Source organism: Mytilus galloprovincialis, chromosome 6 (assembly GCF_965363235.1).
Source record: "Mytilus galloprovincialis chromosome 6, xbMytGall1.hap1.1, whole genome shotgun sequence".
Lineage (NCBI taxonomy): Eukaryota > Metazoa > Mollusca > Bivalvia > Mytilida > Mytilidae > Mytilus > Mytilus galloprovincialis.
In genome coordinates, this window is record NC_134843.1 from 80787442 (window position 1) to 80814679 (window position 27238).

At 31.2% G+C, this 27238-nt stretch overlaps 1 protein-coding gene across 3 annotated transcripts in view; it reads right to left on the reverse strand.

Annotated features, from left to right (window-relative positions):
* Positions 1–25835, reverse strand: part of LOC143080470 (puratrophin-1-like) — a 103094-nt gene extending 77259 nt beyond the window's left edge. The window contains exons 1-3 of one of the 3 annotated variants that reach the window (XM_076256323.1): positions 25366–25835; positions 16317–17525; positions 13862–14224 (exon numbers count right to left, since the gene is read on the reverse strand). In XM_076256323.1, the coding sequence (XP_076112438.1) occupies positions 13862–14224; positions 16317–17525; positions 25366–25467 (1674 nt within the window). In that variant the 5' untranslated portion in view covers positions 25468–25835. Of the gene's footprint in view, positions 1–4356; positions 4559–13861; positions 14225–14336; positions 14472–16316; positions 17526–25365 lie in introns of those variants that run through there. The other 2 variants (XM_076256324.1, XM_076256325.1) reach the window with 2 other exon arrangements.
* Between the last annotated feature and the right edge of the window lie 1403 nt (positions 25836–27238).

The window sequence follows — 27238 nt, forward strand, 5'->3', positions numbered from 1 at the left end:
TATAATCGTGAACACTAATTAACAAGTAAACCCGGTAATGGAAGTCATTGTTAATCTAAAGCCTCAGATTTCAAAATCAAAACAAAAATCTCAGATGTGAAACTGGTTCCAACCAAGGGTTTCATTGTTTATAAAGGCCTCATGAAGTATACTCTGATGTCACTAGATTTTTTAATTGATTATTAAATCTACACCGAGTTCCTTAGAAAATACTAAAATCGGAAACTTTGTATTTGTAACAACATCAATGCATGTCATGGTATCCAGTAATATTGCATTTTCTTTCTGTAATTTCATACTTTAGTTTTGACCAAATGGTTTTATTTCTTTAAATTAACAAAACTACATTTTTTTTTCAAACAATACGATTATAATCTGTACTCCGATCATCATGACCTCAGTATAAAATAACCAAAGTACTCTAATACATGTTTAGTCATTTGTAGTCACAATGTTAGTTTTGTTTTTATATTTAGTTTAAACAAGGTCTATGAATGGAACCCAGGTTGAACTAAATGTAAGACGCGATAACCGATTTTATTTTAAAAGGTACAAATTCACCCTTGATAAAAAAAAAATACAGTTAAAAATACAACAATTAAGAATACTTTCAAAAAAACTAAATAATATTATAAATTGAGGGCATGTTTCATTTCAAAACCCTAAGAGGCATCTAGCAGAGATGTACACTGAAAACAAAATAAACAAGAATACAACAAGATACCTTAAGGAAATAACTCCTTAAAAAACATCAGCATTACATTCTTATTCTACCACTTCATCAAGTGGGTGTCACATATATACAATGGATCTTATGGTAAAATCTTATTTCTTTTTGACAATTGGTCAATTACCAACACTGCCAAGAGCAGACACCTCAATTGAATACATTTATTTTAGCAGCTAAGCCTGGTCAGAGGCATTTCTTATTTTCATTACCATACTACTACAATGAAAATCATCAAAATTCATCTAAAGTAAACTCAACTATATAAAGTAAACAAATCATTCTTTAGAAATTGAACCCTGTGAAAAATGAATTACTGTCTATTTTAAACAAAAGCTTTGGTTCTAAATTGATTAAGTTTGTTTGAGGTACAATTTTATTTGAATTACACATATGTATAAAATTGTTTAGCAATACATTTACCATTGTTAAAATAAGTCTTACAACTTTTAGAACAAATTAATTTGGAATAAGAACAATCCTTCTTACCTGTGTTGGTTAATAATAATAGTAATCAACAGCTTTGTAATTCATTACCATTTTAATAATATAAACTGTAAATGTTCAAACATGCATTTCACCTTTTATCGGATCAAAGAATTAATACTATTTACTTTAACATATCTTTTTCCATATCAGCCTTATCAAAGATCGATTAATATGCAATACACAGTTTTGATATGAAATAAACAAATAGCTATTTTATACAAATATTTTCCTATGCCAAAATCCAACAAATTTCTATTCTACAAAATCAACATTATTACAATCGGTCTGGTATAGATCTTTAAACAGATAACTTATGATTGAACTTGTTATTAGAGTACAGATTTGGTTTTCTTATTAAACTTCATAGAGGTTAAAAATCTTCAAAATTTCCCAAGATTTCCATGAGAAAACTGTAGACCAAAAGCAAACAGGTGCAATGTTTTATACTTTAACCTCAGGACCAAATCAGTCCAAGCTTGTATCGATTCCATTGATCCTGCAAGTATGCAAACATAGCACTCTCATAACCCCTCCCCCTCCCACATAATGCATGAATAGACATCTCAAACACATTAGACATGAACTGTTAACATCAATACATAATGCATGAACTGACATCTCAAACACTTTATGCATGAACTGACAAAACTCCCCACATAATGCATGAACTGATATATCAAACACTTTATGCATGAACTGACAAAACTCCCCACATAATGCATGAACTGATATCTCAAACACTTTATGCATGAACTGACAAAACTCCCCACATAATGCATGAACTGATATCTCAAATACTATGCCTGAACTGACAAAACTCCCCACATAATGCATGAACTGATATCTCCAACACTTTATGCATGAACTGACAAAACTCCCCACATAATGCATGAACTGATATCTCCAACACTTTATGCATGAACTGACAAAACTCCCCACATAATGCATGAACTGATATCTCAAACACTTTATGCATGAACTGACAAAAATCCCCTCATAATACATGAACTGATATCTCAAACACTTTATGCATGAACTGACAAAACTCCCCATATAATGCATGAACTGATATCTCCAAGACTTTATGCATGAACTGACAAAACTCCCCACATAATGCATGAACTGAAATCTCAAACACACAAGGTATGAAATGAGAACAGTGAACAACATTTTATGCATGAACTGACAAAACCCCCCACATAATGCATGAACTGAAAGTTCCCTACATTAGGTATGAACTGACAACACCAACACATTAAATATAAAGTGACAAAACCAACATATTAGGCATGAGCCGACAATTATACATGATCAGATACAGAATTTCAGCATTAACAAAATGCTTACAATATAATTTGTTTCCAAAATTGTTTTCCCCTTGTATGAATTTCCACAGAATTTAAAGGATAATAATATATAAGCAAAATCAAAACAGATGTGTGGAAACTGAACTTAAGGGAATGAAAGATTGTGCCTCTGTGATGAAATGACTTTCTCTTATTAACTAAACAACAATAGCAAAATAAACGTTTGTTAAAAAATTACCTTTTCTTGGGTTGAATCTGGTAACTGTTACAATAATACTTTAAAATTTCAAAAATTGACATACCATTAATTATTCACTTTAAATTCTTACATTTTCTGTACCATTGGTGGTAACCCAAATACCCCTATCTTTTAAATCATGCCAGATTGAAATATTTCCACAATAAGTTAATACATCAATCTGGTTATTAGAAAGAAAAGATTTCCTATCATGTGACAAGTGGTACAATAGAAAAGGTTAAAGCGGTGGTATTAGGGTTACACTCCTACCAACTTAAATATTGTAATTGTGAACCAAAAACTGACCAATTTTCTTATGTATTCTTAGGCTGTTGTAAACAAATTATTTGTTTAGAAAGAAACTAAAAATCTGCAGAGTTTATAGCATTATTCAAATAAGTCAAAGACATTATTGCATAAAAAGTGCTAAATGTCAGTCACAAAATCTGGCAAAAAATATGATTTATGAATATTAATATATCAAGCATTTTCGACTTGGCACATTCTTTAAAATAACAAGATATGCCATTCTTCGTTTAATAATTATCAACATCAATTAACAGGCAACACAATTTGAAGTAGTTTTGTTACATTTTAACTTTGAGGTCTAAAGTGTAAAATTCAGTCTCAAAAGGTATCTATAATTACCAATATATTGCTTTTAAGGCCGAAAAAAGCAACAAATGTGCCTGTCATACAAGTAATATTATGTGGTCAGCATTTTTGTGTTTGTCGAGTTAAAATATCCAAATTTTTTATACTGTTACTCATTATGTTTTCTCATCCTTGTACAATCTATAACATTTGTTTCTATAGTTTCTGACAGAAATTATACCATTTCCTTGAAAGGTTCTTGCTGTTACAAAAATTAATATCACCTTTCATTCCAAAGGATCTTATATTTGTCAAAATATTTCAAACAAAGTCAAGCTGTGTGATTTTATACAAAACAAGAAAAAGCCATTTCCTTTCTGTCACTTCAATCTTTTGCCTAAATGATATTTAACTATATATTCAATAACCATTGAATACATGAATAATATTAGATGATTTTTAATTCTTATGATAATTTTTTAATGGTATCAATTGAATGTTCCTTGAATCAAATTTTCATTGATAAAACTAATGCATGTGTTAATAGACCATATCAGTTCCCATCATTCTTAAACCTGTAACCAGGGTTGCAGACACAACCCCCCTTTTTCTGTGTACATTACTGGTTAAACACAGGGATATAATATACAGTGAAAAGTCCCTACTCCTATAAATACCAATCAGAGCTGCATGAAGCAGGTCAGATTTTTTTGTGCCTACATAAAGCCATCAGCAGAGTTTTGAATTCACAGATGAAGTATAAAAGTTTATATGTATCTTTTCATTTGACCAATAAAAGATCTCTCCTTTAACTTTGTACTATAAGTTTGCAAAATTATCTTTAGATAATATTTAAGTTGTTCTAATTTTGTCATAAGAATGCTATCTGAAAACTTTCATTCATTCAATAAGACATATAATATATATATGCTGAAAAATGTATTCTTCAAAAAAAGTATTATTTTACATATTTGGTAAAATCGTTAATAAAAGTCTCCTACCTTTATTCTATAAACCTATGCCAAATATGACCAGTTCAAACCGTCCACTACACAGGTGACAAAAAACTTAACGGATTGTGTCCATGAGATCATAAACTCCTCACAATAATAAAAAGATGTTATGTCTCCATACTTAAAATATTGACAAGTTTTTATCTGTTAATCATATTTGCTGTGCATTCTGATTCTATACAAAAGTCTCAGGGTTTAAATTTCACCTGTGTTTTTTGTGTCCAGGTAGGCCATTTTAAACAGCTATACTGGACGTCAAGATTGTCACATGTTCATTATCAAGTGATAAATCTTCAAATGTCAATTTGTTTACACTATTATAGTCTTAAAAATTCTACAATCATAACTTTGAGTTTGACTGTTTAAAATATACTGTGATGTTTATTTTTTCTGAATGTGAAAATTAACATACAAAATTGATTTAAATGATAAAAGAATAAAATAAAAATTTGAATGTATAATGGTGACCTATAGATGCTTGCATCTCATTTGTACTTTGGTAGATAGAAGTTTAATGTATCACTGGCAATCATACTACATCTCCATATTTTTAAAAGAAATTTTGTACATTTATGGCATAAATAAGTTTTTAACAGATTTTCTAAATACAACTTTATTGAACATTAAAAATTCTTCTTTTTCCATCTTTCATCCCTTAATTTAACTAGTTTTAGACAAAATTATTATTGCTGGGTAAAGATGAGTTAGTAGCCATGGTCATCCTCTCATCAAATAGAAAATGTCCTATACAAGGACTTACAAATGATCTATTACAAAACATGACAGGTTTTAAACTTTTTTTTTTAATCCATTAAAGGAAGATAAATATTTGTAACAGTTTCTGTGCTATACTTCTCCATGGTATTTATACAATTGAACATTATAAAGGTGACAATACCAAGCTATCACATTAAATATGTTCTGTACCCATAAACAGTTTCTAAGGATAGTGTGTAGTGTTAAAATAGATAATACCATCACTTAATATAAATATTTTAGTGTAATGTTTGAGTCTTAATGTCATGACACTTTTATGAGGGATTTATTTTACCAACTCTGTTGGACCTAATTTAAGCTCAAGCTATGATTTGATCCACAATAACAAAGTAACCAATTAATTGGTCATAAAAAATCATTCTAATTTCTTATTTTCTATATTAGAATAGAGTAATATGGAAAAAGAGAATGTGTAAAAGAAACAACCCAACCAAAAAGCAGAAAACAACACAACACTACCAATGGGTCTTCATCGCAGTGAGAAAATCCTGCAGCCAGGAAAAGAAAACATTTTGCCATAAAATTAAGATCCAGTAGCCCTTTTCACAAAAAATCTCAAGTGTAAAATTAATCTTACGATAAAAATATTTAGTTAATTGTTACAAGGAATATTCTAGACTTACTATAAATTTTACACTTAAGATTTTTTGTAAAAAGGGCTACTGTCAGCTAAATGATTTAATAGTGTTAGAGAGCCTGACAACTCTAGTGTGAAAATACATGATATTCTGGACTATTTACTAGTAATGTATCATCAGACTAGTGGGACTCACATACATTACAAAACTATAAAGGTGACATAAATGACAATATAATCAGATAATATTACACCTGTGTACAGGTAATTAGATAAAAATAAATGATCATTATTTAATATGTACTGACAAGTTCCTGATTGATCTTTAGTATTTTTTAATGACAATTATAAGGAATATGACCAAAATATCTCTCCATACAATTCTATTGTTAACTGAGTATAGCATTTCTGTAATGGAGATTTTGTATAATATTATGAGTGAATAAAGGGAGATAGGTCATGGTATGTGTCAATGAGACAGCAATTCCTTGACGCAAAACAAATTAGAGTTGTCTACATAGCAAGGCTAATTCCCCCATGTATATCATTGTAGTTGTGGTGTGACATTTGGTATTGAGACAAGTCAAAGGTCAAAGTGAGAGCGACTTAATTTTGGTATTTAACGCATCCTGATCTCATACTTCAGCATACAAACTTTTTTCATCTAAGTGCTACGGTACAAAAGTTATGCAACATACACAAATAAGACGATGTTTTACTATCATTGGGGTCAAAGGTCAAAATCAAGGACAGAGTGACCTGTTCCATTTTAATATTATAACACCCCCATTCCATGATGCATCAAAATATCATGCTTGGATAACTTGGACACTAGATCTATGGTACTTAAGTTATAAATGTGCTCAACACAAATCAAGACAAGGTTTTACTATCTTGGAGGTCAAATGTTCAAGGTCAAGGTCACAGTAATATGACTGTAATATATGACATACCCCTGTCCTATAATACATCATCATACCATGGTTTGCCAACATTAGTTCTACAGCACTAAAGTTATGTGCAGGACACAGTCAGACAAGGTTTTACTATCATAGGGGTCAAATTCAAGGTCAGTGTATGACACACCCTAGCCAATAATACATTTGATGTGTGTGTTCATTACAAACAAGAACTTATATTTATCCTCCACAAGTTATATATAAAACAATTTTTAGACACATTGATAAAAAAATATTGGAATATGTGAAACCCCTTCTGGATCTGCAACTGTTGTTTCTCACACATTTTAAACAAGTCATAAGTTGTCACATATCTTGTTAAGTATAAAGCTACAAATTCAAGAAAAATTCATTCTTTTTCAATATATGTTAGCTTTGTAAATAAGCATAAGGCTAAGTAAAAATGGACAACTTTTTGTTAAAAATTTTTAAACATTTGTCTGGTGAAATATAAGCTGAATACAGATGCACACTCATGTAATATATATGTTATAATTTTAAAACCTCTTGGAAATTTGCTATAAATTAAAGTGGAAATCATGCAACAAATTTGTGACAAAGTTTGAATAAGTGGTAAATCACCCGTAAAAGTAAGGTTACAGAACCAATTTTCCAATACATTACAGACAATTACCTGTTAGTATAGGACCCTTCCCATGTGATACACAAATAATTACAAATTGGTAAAGGACCCTACCCTTGTAATACACAGATAATTACTATTGGTAAAGGACCCTACCCTTTTAATACTATCACCACATTGTCTGTGGATATAGATGTATCATATATTTATCTAATATGTCAATCAGAAAACTTTACATACCGTGTATGATATACCGTGTATGATACCTTAAATTTCACAATTTCAAAAATGAAATTTTTATTCAAGAAGATATCATTTATTGAAACACAAAACGATGACACCACTGAACATACAAAAACAATAATATTGACTTTCATTCATGTGAAAGGTAAAAATCTGCTAATGGGGTGAATAAACAAAAGGTCTAACTTAAATTTCATGGGTGTGTTCTTTTGTCTTATTTCCTTGTTATTTATGGGTCAATCTAAATTGCTTTTTAATACAAATGAAATATGATTATTCAGTGTCTCCGTATTGCCTTTTCACTTGAGTAATACACACTGATTTAGATCAGACGAAATATTATGTTTACAAATATATACCATAAAAATGTTAATTTCTTTTGATAAATGATCTTATATAGAACTATTTTCTTTCAATGTTTCTGTAATGATATTATATAGAACTATTTTCTTACAATGTTTCTCTACGAAGTGATAAAGCAAAATTAAAAAATGTGAAAATTAACACCAAATAATTCATTTTAAATCTTTTCAATTCAAAACCAGAAAAATACATTTTCAAAAGTATCTATAAGGTAAATCTTAACTAATTTTCAACTCAATGTGGCAGAAAAATTGTTGGAAAGATAAGAAAAAGTCTTTTTCTCTTTGCCATGTTAAAGGACTCCGTAAATGGCTTCCTTCATTTAACATGAATCAGCTATGAGTGTATATTTTGACATAGTAGATATCAAACCTCAATTTATGCAATTGGGTAATTAAGTTAAAGGACTCTGTCATGATTTTGCACTATATGTAAATGTATTGTGTCAACTTTAATTTGTACTTTTAACTTTGGTTTCATTAAATTACCATCTAATTGTTAAGACAGTCAAAACCCATGAGCAAATATTTGAATTTTATACTTCTGTGAACTACCATTAAACACTAATACTAAAGCATTTAATATTTAGATTTAATGTATAAAACACCTCCTACAGTCTACTCAGTCTTGCCTCTTGATCGTCCAAAGTCCTATTAACCTTATTCTCAGACTGATATCTTCCCAAATCATTTTTGGCAAAAAAAAAAAATGATGTGCATTTAAAAGTGTGAATTGAGAAATTACTGCATGCACATTTTTTGCTAAATAACAATGTGATTTCAAGAATTTCCACATACATCATATACACTAGTAAGTAATTATATATATATATAACTGTGTCATTTAAAACAGTTTTAATAATTGCATTCATTGAAGTACATTCTGCAAAATTCTTTCCATTCAACCCCTATACAAAAATAAGAAGATGTGGCATGAATCAGAGACCAAAAGACCTAAACTTTAAGTCACTGTACAGAATTTAACAACCAGCAATCCCATACAGCATAGCTATAAAAGACCCTAAAACATTAAATGTAAACCAATTCAAACAAGAAAACTAGTGTCCATATACATTCACTAGTTGCAATAACGAATAGTGGCAATAATTTCATAAATTTTAAAAGTAGCAGTATATATTTGTCTGTGTGAACCTGATATAGTTAGGTAAAAATAACAACACAATTACCAAGATTCTTTTTCCATTCATCATGTTCATAAGGTCATTTTCCTTTAGACTCAGTAACCTTATAAGTAATGGTACAAACACTACTTAATTATTTGTCATAATAAATATACCTAAAAAAAATCCATCCTGATAAAATGCATATCTTAAACCTTTTAAAATAGTTTTTAGCAATTAAAATAATAATGTGACAATTTCGTCAGTATATATATAATTATATATAAAGGATAATGTGGTTATATACCACCCAGATAGATATATCAGTCTAAAATCAGACAAGGGATCCTTTAGAATAATTCAAAATAAAGAGATTGTAACAAACAAAATAAAAAACCCTGCAAAACTGTACTTGAGCATCTGATACAACTGTTGATAATAAGATATTTATTATCTTCAGATCTTTTTTAAACAAGTATTTGTAAAATATAATACAAAATCAAACTTAGAAAATATGTTAAATTGGCTGCAGAAGTATATACAATTGAAACAAATTACTTTTAAAGAGCATTTCATCTATAAATTCCTCACGTACACGGAATTTATACAAAATACAAATTATGGTATACATTGGAACCCCATTTAAATCACATTTGAGATAAATAAATAGGAGTATCTCTTTTATACTTATTCACAACTTAAATATAATTTATATGCAGCAAGCATACAAAACAGAATTTTAAATATCACATTATTCAACAGATACAAACCAAAAGTTAAATCATTTAGGGCATAAAACTGCACTACTCCCTAATTTTAAACTGTTTCTAAGGACCTATTTCACTTTCATCTTCTTTTTATTGTTTTTTAAAGTGTATTCGTAAAATTCTTGTTCATTTGCATAACATATGTTTACAATGTACCATGCAACATTTTTTGTTTTGTTTTTTTTTTAATAAGGTGAGGTAAGCGGCACATCAACTACTGTACAAGGGGAATTAACCAATGTGATTGTATTTTTAATCCTATCGTTTGAGTCAACATTTAAGTTGGCAATACTTTGAACACTAAATCCAACAAAGAACTAAGTTTGTTTTTGTAATAATGAATGGGGGTGTTTGATTCCACAGATTATATTCAAAACAAGCCTCAATTCAAGTTGTAAATTTCAAGTTTTACTTTACATTAGGCTTAAACAATTGTTTACTTATGCCTTAACTATATCTAATCAAAATTAAATTTAAAATATTTTAGATAAAAACTTCCAAATAATCAATCCTACATGTTTCAAATTTTAAAACTTAAATATCTTAAGGTTTATACACATACAAATAAAAAGGAAAAACTTTGGACCTTTTTTTGTAACAATACAAACAATCCTAAGCTTAAACATAAAGCTATCTTTCATTTTTTGAAGATTTTTTTTATCAGTTAGGCTTTGGCAAACAAAAGATTTTTAAATTTTGTTTCTAACTGAAGTACTAGTTAAAATAATTATAATACACACCCTGGTACTAAAACAATGGGAAAAGATTGAATTCACTCTTAAATACAATAGTAAATAAAAAAAAACAACCCTATCACATGCATACAGATTACCTAATATCGATAACTATAAGCCTATTACATACCTACATATCTGTACAAAGTGATTTCTTTGATAGGGACAACATCAAAGGAATACATAATACTGTAAAATCTTATATCATTAAGTCATGCATTCAAACATTTATCTGCAAACGAAACAGACTTATCTATTTTTTGTTGAAATATAATTTAAAAATTGTGACATTTCTAAGTTATCATGTTTTTAGTGAACTGAATAAAAGAAGAAAATTTCTTAACCTTCATATACTAACAAACAGAAGCAATAAATAATGAATATCACAATTTTTATAATTTTGAAAAGGAAAAAAGACAAGTAACTGTGTTTGAAAATTTCTATTGAGCACATTTTGGGACAACAGATATAACTTTAACTAGCTTTATGATGAAAATTTCTGCACAAAGAATTTTATTTATTAAGATAAATACTTTTTTAATACAACTTTTACCGGTACTCAATATCTATTGGTAGGCAGTACAGCAAAATATTGACATTTTTTCTTTTCTCTTTAACTATACTAGCTATAACATGGCTAATATTTAGAGATCTGAACAAATTAATATCTTCCCATTCATAAATTTTAAATTTATATAAAAGTACATACCTTTTACAATAGCTGTTCACCCAAAAAAGATAAATTGTTTTATTACTGGGTAGTCTACAAGATTTATACCTTAACATACTTAACATATCAAGGTATAATTAGGTTACAGATCATTACAACTTTGATCGCAGGTGGGAATTTACAGCTAGTCACATATATAATGGACATTTATTACAACTGGTTCACAATAACAAAGTATATCATTCAAATTTGCATTTAATTAGCCCTGCTCAGTTCCAATATATTGTATCTTATAACTAGTTAAAAAGGAAGTTTTTTTCTCTCACTCAATGACTCTGAGTAATATTTTCAATTCACCCTGGTACAAATTGTAAATATAGGATTTTTTAGGTCTAGAAATTCTGTCATTGAAAACTGTGCCTATTCACACCATGCATTATAAGGCAATTCTTTCATTGTCATATTTACAATTGGTCTACCTTACCTGATATTGACTTCACAGTTCAGCTAGCAAGCAAACTAACCAAAGATACATTTACATACACACTCAATGCAATAGGCTTTAAGTTAAATATGAAATTCCAATACATAGCAACCCCCTCAATTGGTGTCGTGGTTGAGCAGACTCTGTTTGACTGAGGTAAGCATCAATCCCTGGTGAGGTCAAACTCAGCTTTGAGTCAGAACAAGATGTCAAGTTATGATTACATGTCTTCTTGCAGGCTTATACTTCGTGAACTAGCACTTTAAAATATGTCTCAGTGTGTCAGTTTGGTACAAAGCAGGATTCATATTCAAATTCAATGTCATAATATGTACTTGTCCTCAATATGCATGTAATATGATGATGGACATTAAGCAGCCATCCATTCATTAATATCATTATTTATTGTCACATATATTTGGAACATTTCAATCAATTAGTTATACCTTTGAGGGTATTGGCATCATAATATGGTAACGGCAAAATGATGGTTTTCTACTTTTAAGAGCTGAGGTCTTTCATATAAATGAAAAATCATTTTATGATTTCGTATGAAATATACATCAATTTCAATGAACAAAAATACATTGATAAAAGATACAATTTCCAATTTTTAAGAATAACTTTTCAGGTCTTTAATCCCCCCTTTTCTAGTCCATGTCTCAAATAAACTTGTAATATTTCAAAACAATGATGTTGCATAAAATAATTGTCCTCTTAAATCTATGAATACAATTTTTTATTGTCATGATTGTAATTTAATCCATATACATGTAAATCTTTTGTTAACTAAAAATGTGACTAAACAAATCTATTTAGCAGTAAACTGATGCTCTTATAGACTTTGGCATTAATCATCATTAAGTCTCTTAAAAATTTAAAAAGCCATTAACTTCCATTTGAATAACGTATATATAAAACTCAATTAATTAAGGATATGATCTACTAATACAGGATTACAAGCCTAATTAAGGTACAAGAAATTTACAAGGCTTAATCTATGTTTACAGAAAAAAGACAAGGTTAGTTCTTGGATTATATACAGGTACTTATTTTATACCTAACAATATATCATTGACATTCAATTATAAGCTTTAAAATGCTACACATGGTCTAGCTGTTGAACCGTAGCTCTTACAGTCTTTGGGATATTATTTTTGTCCTTAGTCAACATACTTCTTTCAGGTACATATATATATCATCATATTGACCTCATATAAAGGCTATAATTGTGTTGTTCTTGCAAACTATAGATGTTTAGGAATTACAATAACAATACACAAAGGACCATAAGCGCTTTGGTTTTGCAGCTTCATACTAACAAGAGTCAAATTTAGAGTATTTAAAACTTTAAATAATTTGTAGATACAATATTCACTTTTCAAGGGTTATAAAATTGAGAATGGAAATGGGGAATGTGTCAGAGACAACAACCCGACAAAAGAACAGACAACAGACGAAGTCCACTAATGGGTCTTCAATGTATGGAGAAACTCCTGCACCTGGAGGAGTGCTTCAGCTGGCCCCTTAACAAAAATGTATAATAGTTCAGTGATTAGACGCCATACTAAACTCCGGAAAAAAACACAAGAAACTAAAATTAAAAATCATACAAGACTAACAAAGGCTAGAGGCTCCTGACATGCGCAAAAATGTGGCAGGGTTAAACATGTTTTTATGATATCTAATGCATGCATCCATTAACTGAAAAGTTTATTAAGTAAGATAGCAAAACTACTGATAAGCAAAATCTTGACCATATGACTTGTTAATATGCTTGTCAACAATGCAGACCACAGTATCATCACTCAAAAAGATATATTCACACATGAAGTGTATTTCATGTTTTACTCAAACTCAAAGGAAAAACAATATTTTTGCAAGGCATTTGCTCAGTATGTTAACATTAAAATGTTTATTAAATAATTAGTTGTTTCTTTTTAAAACATCTAAAAAAATCTCCTGTTTGACATCACAGTCAAATTTAAGCCATGTAGACATGACTAATAATGACATTGTCTGAAAGATTTTCTTTTTTAACATGTGATAAGTTTTACATGTACATATGTAGCTTCATGTAATGCTTATTTTCCATTAATTTAAAAAGAAGTCCAAATATATTTAACCCTAAAAATTACCTTCTTCATCGATCATGGCTTTTTCAGTCTGTTATCATGTACCCTATGCTAATGCTATCTGGTAATCATTGTCCTTACCTTTTTCAAAGTTTTGATGAGCTCTAGTGCTGGGTCTAGGAAGGTATCACAGAAATACAACATATAACCACTGTATTTGGTATTCAGCTGTACCACAGCCTCTCTCACAACTTTGTCTGTACACTCTCCATACACAGCTCTTAGTTTACTGTATAGGTATTCTGTATTGTCCAAACATCTCTGTGTGGTATTAACTCTGTATGGAGGCACTTTCTGGTTAGAGTTACCACCCTTAGATTCAGCATCCATGGAAACAGATGGTGAGTAACGTTGAATCCTTTTAATTGTATTGTCAGCAGTTCTATGACAGGATCCATCCATTCCTGTCCTGGTTGGTGTGTTTTCTGTATCCCCTCTACTAGACTGAATGAATAAATAAAATTTTACTCATGATTAACTTTTCAAACAACAATGATATAAAAGAAAAACATTTTCATTAGTTAAGTATACTGATATATGAATACTAAATACATACCAAGCTGACACAGGATTCATTCGTTATATAACTCATAACATTTTCATAATTTTTCCAAATTATACATGTCACAATAATACTATTTTACGTGCATATAAATGTAGTGGTCATGTGTCAAAATGTGGCTGCAAAACACTGTACATGAAAATGAAACTATCCATTTGAGAGATAACACCAAGTAGAAAGATTGATACATTAGAGATTCAGCCATTTAGCTCACTATGGACTGCTGTGAATTTTGAAGTAACCATTTGTAGTAACCACTATCTTAGATGATCCATTCTGTATTATGAAAGCTAAACAGTCATGACAGTGCAAATAATAGATTTTGTTTATAATAGAATATTGATGCATTTAGCCTGTTGAGTAAAGTCATCTGAACTTAAATCTCTTATTTTTGTGATAATGGATTTCTTTCCTATCATCTTTTAAGAAAATTGTCTTGCAAGTAACCCTACACCTGTAAAAACAATGGTTTTATAACCAGAGCTCCAGATAAGAATTCACAAATTGGGGTTTTTACCCACCATTTTCTTATATAATTGGGTGATAAAGTTTTTTGATTGCATTATCAATTTCAATTCACCCCTCATGTTAATATCAAATTGGGTTTTTCACCACCAAGCTCCTTATTGTATTGGGTTTTTTCATCAACACAATATCGAATATTTAGGCAATACCAACCCCATATTTTTTTCCATCTTAAATATGTTTCTTTCTTTGTTTAGCTGTTTTATTTGGTTTATGGTTAGGGTTATTTGCAAGCTGTTTTATTTGGTTTATTCACTGAGGAGCAATTGTAGGTTTAATTTTTGTTCCGTTTCAAACCTTCTGCCAGTTTTGTATTTTCTCATATATACTGTATAAAACGGATATGTGTATTCACAGGCACTCGTCTTATACCTTTATATAATAAATTCTGAGACCAGTGTAAAATGAAACAAAATAGTCTATAAACTCTAATTATACTTGAATGTTTTTGTTTTATTCCAATTTTCATAAATCTGGGTTTAGTTGTCTTTTATTAGAACTTTTGGTTTCTGATGCTTTATCATGTCATAATTGATTTGGCCTCAAGTGTTTGGCCTTTCACTTTTTCCAACTGATTTCTTTTTGAGGAAACCCTGTTTTTATTAGCAATCAGAGGCGGATTTAGGGGGGGCCAGGGGGCCCGGGTCCCCCCTTTTTGGGAAAAAAATTGGTTGCTTATATAGGGAATCATTGAAGCGTGACTGGAGCGGGCCCCCTCTTATGAAAATTTCTGGATCCGCCACTGGCAATGTTCTCGTTAAGGTACGCACACACGCCCGTGTGTTCGACGGCTTCCTAAAAACACTGGCTGAGTCTTGTTATCATCATAACTTTCCCTCAGCTTTTCAAAAGAAGCAGAAAACATGCTTCTATTCAATATTTTAACCGAACATTCACTTTCGTTTTAATTCAATGTATGTTATGATAAATCCCGAGCAATGCGAAAAAAATATGACTACATGACGCACGCTAATTGGATAGACGTCGAGAAGATCGAAATGTTTTCAAAAGCACGTGTACCTATTGAGCAACGGCAAACTCTAACAGGGACCCATTTCAGCTACTTGATGCAGGGATCTATTTTTAGAACGAAAGGAAATTTCCAATTATAAATATTATAAGAAATAAAAATAGTTTACGCGACGACTGTAAACAGATAAGGGTAAACAACGCAAATGGTTGCCAATAAAAGGGTGGAGAACTCATGGTTTTGGAATATAATTGGGTTTTCCTTTGAATTAATTGAGTTATTGAACCCTGCAATGGGCAATTGCATTGGGTTTTTTATTATTTGTATTGCGTGATCACGCAAATACGCAGCTTATCTGGAGCTCTGATAACATGTGTAAATATTTTTTCTACAAATTTACATTTCTGGTTTTCACTAATAAAACAGTTTCAGACAATTCAGACTTTTATATGCCTGAAATTATCTGTAGATTTCATTACCTCTAGAGCATGTGGAGAGTCATTCACATTTGCTTTGGCACTATATAAATTTGGTTTTCTATCTCTATCAATGAATCTTGAACTGGATTGTTTACTATGTATAGGAGACTTATTCTTTCTCTCAGGCTTAACCTTCACTCCCCTGGTAGGTCGTAAAGTTACCAAATGTAGATTTCTATATATCTGGTGACTAGGTAGACTTGGTTTGGTATTTTCTTTTGCTGAAACATCCTTTTCATTTGTACCAATTTCTAAACTTGCTTCATTTTCTGAAGTCATCTTCCTCTCAAATGCCACACTTTCTTGTGAATCTGGTTCAACACAACTGTTGTTTAGAGTTCTAGCCTTGTGCTCATTTAATTCAGTTATGTTTTCAGACCAAACATGTTTTCCCATAGAATCATTGTAATCAGTAGTGGGGTGTTGGCAATCTTTTTCTAAATCACTTGTAGATTCATGAAGAGATTCTTTTCCCTCAGTAACAGCCAAATCAGTTGTACATTCTTGCCGGAAATCCCTTTCTTCAGAACTTTTAAAACTAGTTGTACATTCTCGCCTGAAATCCACTTCCTTAGAATTTTCAAAATCAGTTGTGTATTCCTGCTGGAAATTATTTCCTTTGGAATCATAACAATCAGTTTTATTTTCCTGCACAGGTTCTTTGGCCAAAAAAATTTCCAAATATGATGTACATTCCTTATGGAGATCTTTTTCAATACAAATTTCAAGATCAGTTTTAGTTTCTTTCAATTGATTATGTTTCACATAATCAACAGGATTAATTTCATTTGCTTGCTTAATCTGTCTTTCACAAAATGAAGCATTTGAATTTGTTTCACTTACATGATAGAGGCGATTTTTTAACCCTGTTTGATTAGAACACTTGACCGAGTTTGCAGTAAAATGAATATTGCATCCATCATCACAGTTATCTTTATCTTGCCATGAAGATTCAGATGGGTGATTCAGAGGCAATGATTCTTCAGATTCATGACTGTGTCTATCTTTATGATAATCTTCGTTATGATGTTGTGTTTCACATCTTAGTTCTAAGTGACTAGGAACATTTTCATGATAGTCATCTCCTGCTAAGCTTGTCTGGACATCTTTATACTTCTGTAGCCATTCATCCTCCAAGTTTCTGCTGCGAACGTTTGGTCCATCTAAACTTTCTAAGTCACTGTTTTCATCACTGCTGTCTGCAAGGCCCTATGAAAGTATTAAATATTTATACATTTAATACAAGAGAATCTCATTCTGTACTATATAAAATAAAATTATCATGAAGAGAATTACCAGCGAAATTTTCGAATCATGCAACATGTACCTAAATGACCATCAAGATAATTGACCATTTGAAATCTCACTTCCAAAAGTAAAAAGTATCAAAATGCCAGTTTTGGCCTTTTAATTTAAAATTCACATAAACATTTTAAAAGTCTTTTCAACTTTTAGATCTATCAAATAATAAACTTCAAATTTTCACCTGAAAATAAGTCTGTCAGATGTCAGTATGTATATATAAATATATATATATGTTTGAAACTTGTCTAACATATTTTACATGTCATTTAAAAAAACAATCTCATAATTGTCTCATTTTGAGGTCTTCCCATTAATTTTTAGATTTGAGCTACAGCCCTTCGCCTTAATTCGTTTGACTGCCAAATGTCTTACAAACAGATAATAAAATGTGTAAAACATGTTTGCATTAGGCTAGGGCTTATATTTAATTATGCCAATAGCTACATGTATGAGTAAATGGCAATTTGTTTGTCAAATTGTCAATTTCTACATGTACGTTTTCTCTACGGAGAAATTTTAAATAGATTCCTTGTAAACAAGGAATTTTGAAATAGTATCTCGTTTCTAGAAATATTAGAATCTTATTCATAAGACAATCATTTCAGATGGCATCAGGTTTAAGTTATATAGCAGCAAATTACAAAGATACTGAAAGGTCATGGGCAAAACACCAAAATCATCAGTCTTATATAATCCTATTCTTGCTTCAATGAAATTAATATTCTTTGGATTGAAAAGATCCTCTTTTTTTCCATATGGATTGATAATGGCTTCCTCATACTGCCTACTTTTGTATGTAACCAACAACCTGGTCATCATTGCTAACATGAAAAAGTTTAATGCTACTAGGTCAACCCCTGCACATAATTAAGGAATCCATTGCTGAGTGATAATGTTGAACACTTTTTCTCGACACACAAGTCAAATGAATTCAGTTGAAGAATAAATGAAATTAATTTAGTTCCACTACACATAATTAAATGAACATAGAGCAAACTTTATCACTTTAAACTTTTTTTGGTGTCAATGGAAATGTTGGGTCCCAATGAAGGGTCATGATTGAGTGATGACACAGAGACATAGAAGAAGTTTAAGTGGGACACTCTTTTGTGGATTATTTAGCAAGTATTTAGAGCAATTAAAAAACTAATGTATGCAAGTTTTAATGTATAAATCATAATTAATTAAATCAGCTATGATATAATCCTTACTGAATCCCTCTACAATGAAGTGATTTAGTGAAGTATTTATATGAGAAAACATTTAACTATAGACCCAGTGATGTGAAGAACAGGTATTTTCTTCCTTATAAATGAAATTTCAGACATGTTTTTCTTTATACAAAGGGAAATAACTCAGGTTTTCACATTGATTTTTTTTTCAATTGCCACCATTGGTGAAATTTAGGTATAGATCCCTTCAAACAAAACCAATACCGCTCTGTTTCAGGTTTTTCAGTGAATTTTCATTAAAGTACATGGAAACCTAAAAAAAAATGTTATCTGCTGGTCTCTGTATCAAAGCAGTGGTATAATTCTATCAATTTTTCCAAAAAAAAAGTTGCCCACAAACATGGTTAAGTAAGTACATAATATATGTGTCTCTCCCAAGTCACCTAGGAGCCTGCTAATATGTTGTCCATCTCTTCTGTGTATCACAGTTAAAGTTTTGCATTTATTGTTTTGTATATAAATCAGGCCTTTAGTTCTGTTGTTTGATCATTTCGGGGCCTTAAAAAGCTTGATATTCAGTGTAGAAGGGCTTTTCTCATTGTAGAAGGCAGTAGGTGATCTATAGTTGCCAAGTTCTATGTCAGTTGGTCTCTGGTGGAGAGTTGTCTCTTGGCACTTTTCACATTATTATTTTTTACTGAATATTACTGAATTTGAATGATTTCATTGAAATATTTGTACCACATATTCTAATTTTCATACATGCTTTTTGTATTAGGGTGTTACTGATTGTGCAATGGTGTCATTATGGTGCAGCTTTTTGATCATTTATTTTTATAAACTGCTAGTATGAATTTTCCTGGATTGTTTACATATGACCTTGAAAAATTATTTATTTCAAACTGGATTGCTTTTTCAAATTTCACTTCTTTTTTTTTTTTACTGAATAATACTGAATTTGAATGATTTCATTAAAATATTTGTGAAGTGTATAAAACATCATCAGAATGGCATGCATATCCAGCTTATCTCAAAAACTCCCAGACAAGAAAATATACTCTAGCTACTTTTCATGGGCAGGTTACCTCTGTAATAGCACAACCAGAAGGGACAAGTCAAAAATATTTCCTGCACTGAGCTTCTATTAGATAGACATCAAAAGACCTCACCATTGGGTAAATGCATGAAATGAAGTGTCACCAAAAAGCTTTAAATGGAATTATGGGCCTATAAGCAAAAAAAAATGACATCTTTTCAATACCCAGTACTTGTTTTGAAGATCACGAACTTCAAAACAAGTACTGGGTATTGAAAAGATGTCATTTTTTTTTGCTTATAGGCCCATAATTTCATACACTTAAACACAAGTTATTGTCAGGAAACTAGAAAAATGCTTCTTTTTGGCCCTTTTTTGGCCCCTTATTCCCACATATTCGGAAAAACTAACCCCAAACTGATTCCCAGCCTTCCCTGAGTTATATGGAAACTTGTGGTACAATGTCAGAGAGATCCATACAGTTACAAACAAGTTATTGTCTTAAAAATGCTTGTTTTTGGCCCTTAATTCCTAGACTGTTTGCCCAATAACCCATTAAAATAAATCCCAACCTTCTACTCATGGTATTAAACATTGTGGTACAATATCAGAACAATTGAAATACTAATACACAACTTTTGTCCTGAAACTAGATAAATGCTGTTTTTGGCCCCTTTGGGCCCCTAATGCCTAAACCTTTGGGACCATAACCCCCAAAACCAATCCCAAGCTTCCTTTTGTGGTTATAAACCTTGTGTTAAAATTTTATTGATTTCTTTTAACTTATTCAAAAGTTATTATCCAGAAACAATCTGTCTCCGGACAACGCTGACGACGACGATGCCGACATGATATCAATATATACGACCAAAAAAATTTTTAATTTTTGCGGTCATATAGAAATACTATACAAATCTTTATAAAAATAAATTGTTTTATCTGACCTTTCATCATGCTCATATTATTTTCAAGTATTACAAGAAAAATATTTTGGTTTGAATAAATGCTCCCAAAATTATTTGTTCTTTTTTTTGTTTTCAAACATTACAAATATATGCCGAGATGAAATGTCTATAAATATATATTCCCAATAATGGTGTGGAGGAGTACACATTTCTTAGTACTTTGCGTACGCTCAAATGATTTCGTTTAAAAGGGTTTATGAGCACCAAACAATAAACTCACCTAGAGAAAAATAATTTTGAAATAAATTAAAAATGTTGAAAACTACCAAAAATGTTTGTATCATCTTTAACACATTTGTTAAGGAACTTATTTTTAAGATTGATTGATTGATTGATTGATTGATTGATTGATAACAGCTTTAGTTTAACATCTTATGATCAATTTTACCATTAATTTATTATGTGATGGTTCATAATGGGCAAAAATTGTTCCACCTATTGGTGACCTTCTGCTGTTGTCTTTTCTATGGTTGGGTTGTTCTCTTTGACACATTCCCCATTTCAATTCTCAATTTTATTAACTTCCACATGCAAATGAATCATGCGTTTTTCCCATACTTTTTGGATGTCACAATGATCATGATGATTATATAATTAAATTTAAGAGTTGATTATTCAATGTATATTGGCATAATTCTTTCATTAATAAAACCTTGAAATTTTATATACTTCTGGAAATCTATATAGACAAACTGTACATTTCGAAAAAAAAAATAAGGCTTGTTGTGATATTGTCGAGTCATATGTTTTCGTATCATCCATATTTTACAGGTTTCGATTGCACAGGCGTATATTGTGACGTGTTTTTCGGTTTCTATATTTGGAACAACCACACTACAACTTGACAATTTTAAAACATATTCAAAATGTCTTTAAAAGACATTAGAACAAATTTAATAAAACTGACCTGTTTCAGCCATTTTTATTTAATGCCAAAAATATGCATCATTAGAATAGTTGTTGAAAAAGTCTGAAGGGTTACATGAAGTACAACTATGTTGTTTCACACTGTTTGTCTGTCAGACACCGGGTCTTTAAGACATGTGACTGTCATGTGTTTATTTGATAAGTTTTTATTATAAACCAGCGAGTTAAAATGAACTGGGTTCTTATATAAAACATTTTTAAATGGTTGTTCAAACTCCATTCATTCAACATTTTATTGACAATTTTTTTATACAACCTAAAAACAGTCTTAGCTTTTTACATTTAATCACAATATTTGAAATAGATCTGCATTTTAAATTTTTTAAAAATAAGGTCTTTAGTCATTGTTAGTAGAAACCCAGTGCCAGTTTTTTTGAAAAAAAAAACAAAAAATTAGAATCTCAGCTCTTGAAACATCCACCAAAAACTATTTATTACTTCGTTTTAGCATAAAATTTCAAAAGATTTATATAACTTTTTTTGTGATTCAAGCAATTACCAGAAACAATACTTTAAAAAAAATACTCATTTCGGGATTTTATAGTCATTTCCTGTCTATGTACCGATTCAGTTTTTACTTCATACGAAAACATATGACACGGTTTTTTGACATACGAAAATCGCAAAATAATCGGAAACAGTAAAAAATCGTAGTAAATTAGCCTTGACAAAAAAACTTTATACTGTCTACTAACAGTTTGGATCATGTAATCATTTATGTATATAGGATTCATTATAATAAATCTACTCATTTTGAGCCCTGTCAGAGATATTTGAAGTTTTTCATTACCAATTTGAGTCTACGTGTACTATTTAACGAAAGATGGTTTAGCCTAGTATTCTGATAAATATATTTAGTGTTCGTGTAGTATCTCTAAAATAGATTCATCCATCTTTGACAGAGGAAATGTCATATTTTTTTAGTTTTTCATCTTAAAAAAGTCCCGCCAAAAGTTATCTCCCCATCTTTCGAATAAGAAAACATTGTTGATGCTGGGATCCGGATAAGATTCAAAATCCGTGTGATCAAATCGTGCAGGGTTTCATGATCTTTCATCATTAAAAATTCATGCTAGACATTAAAAAACAAAATATTCGCAGCTTGAAAATGTGTTTCTTTGAAAAAAAATCATCTGAAAAGTTAGATTAAAGGATATTTGAAATCTCAGTGGCGGATCCAGAGGGGGGGTTCCGGGGGTCCGCACCCCCCCTTTATTTTGGCCGATCAATGCATTTGAATCGGGACATATTTTTGCACCCCCCTGCACCCCCCCTTTGCCCTGGGCTAGCACCCCCCCCCCCCCCTTTCGAAAATTCCTGCATCCGCCACTGAATCTCCTAATGTTTTGTCAAAGGGGGACACATATTCGCCGTTTTTTTCACATCTAAATATTTAAAACCAAATAACTACAACTTTAAACAATATTTATCAAATCAATTTCATTATAGATGAATAGCAGACATTTCAAAGGTGTAAAGAACTGAAATTTGGGGCAATCGGTCAAAGAATTACTAAGAAATACTTCTTTGAAATATTTTTTTCATTCAGGAAATTGGCTGAAAATCGTTGTCTGTTTTTCGGTCCTTTGCGGTAAGTGCCTAAATTTTGCGAAATTGTGTCCCCGGCGAATATGAGCGCCCCACTCTATTGGCATTGCAAATACTTTAGAATAAGATATCTTAGATTCTAGCTTAATAATTGGTTTGGTATAACTCAGGCGCAGATCCAGGGGATGGGGGGGGGGGCCTTTTTTTGGGACGATCAATGCATTTGAATGGGAACATGTAGTGGGAACCCCCCTTTTTGTCCTGGGTTAGGACCCCCCCCCTTTTAAAATGGCTGGATCCGCCCCTGGTATAAATCATATCAAGGCCATCCTTGATAAGTTTAGGTCATAATTAAAAGAAATGAAAATATAACAAGGCCTATATATTTAACCAAGGAATGATTGTATATTATAAACATTTATATACAACGTCAAGTCCTTGATCTGACTTATAATTTGGATGACAATACTGTATATTGTGAAAAAGAAGTTAAACTGAATAGTGTTACTCTTGATTACTAATTTAAATGTGATACTCATATTAAACTATTAAACATCAGTACACATCCAATTTTAAGCGTGTCTCGGCATCGATAAAGTTGACATAAGTCGGGTCCGATTCTAGTTTGATGTTGGCATTAGAAGGGTTCAATTTCAGTTTGATGTTGGCATGGGAAACGTTTTATTTTGATCTCCTAATTACTTAATTTTATAAAGGTAAACAGGAAAATATTTAACGAAATTAGGTAGATTTAAAATTACTATTTACTTAATTGTTTTAAGAAAGGTGTGCATGCAGTTCAATGTGTATTTAGCTGCTTGATTGAACTGATGCGTTAATGTATGTTAACGAATGTTTGTGTTATATGCATGCATACTTTGAATCTCGCTTTTCTGTGTTTAATTGTATGTGTGCATGTGTAGATATCAATTGTTTGATGCGCTTTTATTTTGTCAATACTGTTCTCCAAAGATTATGTTTGCAATTTTCTAGAGACTTAGAATAAAGCATTTCATGTTTTATATTCATAATGCCTAATATTAATAACTGTCTAATTGTGTGGCATTTTTTGTGGTTATTGTCACGGTGATACCAGAAAAATCATGGAGAAAATACAGGAACATGCATTTAGATTTATGCATAAAGACTATTACCTCATCGAAAAAAATGTAGTACTACCTAATGTGTGTTTGATTTTTCTACATTGACTAGATGAATAAGGGGAGGGTTGATACATGTTTAACCCCTCCTCGTTTTTGCGCCTGTCCAAAGTCAGGAGCCTCTGGGATTTGATAGCCTTGTATAATTCAAAAGTTTTATTCTAGTTCACGATTTGGAGTTTAGTGTAACATCCATTATCACTGAACTAGTACACATTTTTGTTTAGCTGAAGCACGCCTCCGGTTGCGGGATTATCTCTTGGTTTTGAAAACACATAGGTGGCTTTCTGCTGCTTTCTGCTCTTTTGTCGGGTTATTATCGGTTTTGACACATTCCCCATTTCCATTCCCATACGGACGGACGAACGGACCCACAGACCAGAAACATAATGCCCCTCTACTGCCATAGGTGGGGCATAAAAAATGTCAAGAGTTGAAATTCAATTAGCTCTTGAGAAATTAGTCCTGCCCTCTTTGTATAGATCAGTCCCTTTTATCTTACTTAACTCCAATTTTATGTTCCAGGTCATACAGATTCTTAAAAACCTGCAAGGCATGCAAAGACAGTGTCCTGGACCTTGAGCAGTAGAAACGAAGGCTACAGGTAGAACCAGTTCAAGAATCATCATACTGGGATACAAATTATTAAAAGATCAATGTTGTCAGTTCTGGCTTTCAATAAACTAAAAAAAATCTTTCTGATATGAACCAGGGACAGTCTATACAAGTATCGACTGTCCCTGTATGAACTATAAAAAAGAAGATGTGGTATGATTGCCAATGAGACAACTGTCCACAAGCTCAGAGTCCACAAGAGACCAAAATGACACAGACATTAACAACTATAGGTCACCGTACGGCATATGATCTTTTAAAATATTCCTGACTGCCTGGTCTTGAGACTAATATTGGATTAAAACAAATCCCAGATCTTACCTCTTCCTGGCTAGTACGGAACAAGTTCCAGACACTAGATGCTACAGATTTAGATATCCCACCGATGTATTTAGCACCACCGACCATCTGTGAAGAAAACATGTTGTTTTAACTTGAATTTCTCCTTCTGAAATTTTATATTTCCTCTTTACTTAAAGAAAACCTTTAAAGTGTCAATTAACCTGGATACATTTATTGAACAGTTCTGAAATATTGAAATAATCCATGTATAGCCATCTTTCCCTTGCTATTCCGAATAAATTTACCAGGATGCCGTGTAATGTGTTAATTGTCAACTTGTCACCTTCACATTAAGTCACAACAACATTTTAAGATGTATAGGCTAAAGTTTTAATAAAGTCCGACCAATCCTCCTTAATAATTCATATCAGTTTCACATAATACACAAAAGGTAAGGAAAAACACGTATATTTCACACCTCACGTCCATTATATATACTGTCATTTTAGTATGTCACATTGATACTAATTTATTTCATCTATGTACAAAACGCATCTTACACCTGACTGGGACACCTGATGAGCTTTATAAATATGCAATATTATACCTGGAATACATTAAATGACACTTTAAATAACGTATGTCCCGTATGTACTTTGAAGTTTACATGTTATAAAATAGCTTGTCCGTTTTAATGTTAATCAATCCACTAAACACAGATCACAAGATTTTACTTAAGTTTGTGTGCCTAAGTTGCCTTCGGTCTTCTTTTTGTTTTTTAAATAAGAAATCACTGGAGTATTATACCAACAACAGCAGTCCTTTGATCATGCATAAAGTAAAGTGACATTCATATTTTTAGAAGGTAAACATATCTTACACCCAAACACACTGACAGTGAAAAAAGGACATTGTTAAAACAAGCAACTAACTACATAATATTAAAAAGATTGCATGTTTGAAACAAACGATACTTGTCCTGAAGATATAGTTTTGTCGATGAGCATGCATCAACAATAAATGAATTGCTTCTGAATATTTAAAATTAAAGACGATGTGGTATGATTGTCAATGAGACAACTCTTCAAAAGAGACCAAATGACACAAAAACTAACAACTATAGGTCACAATATGGCCTTCAACAATGAGCAAAGCCAATACCACGTTTCAGCTTTAAAAGGCCCCGAAATGATCGACAACTTGACGTAAAAAGAACAAACGAGAAAACTAACGGCCTAATGCATCATGTACAAACTAACAAACGAAAAAAAAAAATCATTTTAAATCTGCATGTTGTAATTGTTTAACTATAAGATCAGATAAGATAAGATAAGAATTTTATTAATCTAATCAAGAACCCATAAATAAGGGCATCATTTTACAACACAATATGATTGGAAAAGGCAAAACAGAAAACTAATACCATACAATAACGTTATCGACAGGATCAGAGCCTAACACAACATGTGTTTTATATAACTATTATATTAAATTCTTATAACAATAAAATATTATATTATTTCATATATTTTGTTTACATCTGGGGCCGTGTCAACGAAGCGGTCTTAGGACTAGGACGTGTCTTAGGATGGTCTTAGGACACGTCTTAGTCCTAAGTCAGGTTAACGAAAGTCTCCTCTTCTTCTTCTTATGGTATCCAGTTATCCATCAGAATTTTGATGATTACTAACTGCTGCGCATGCGTAGGATAATAATAAATAAATATTTACAAAAGAAAAGTGCCAAAAATAAACAAATACTAACATGACATGTGGTTAAAACTATTTACATAACTACTAGGTTTACTGTTTTATATTGTAGAGAACAGTAGGTGTCAACTGTTCTCTAAAAATATTTAAGGTCGGAGCAAAAGGTAGTACATTCCATTGTGTAATAGTAAACGGAAAAAAAG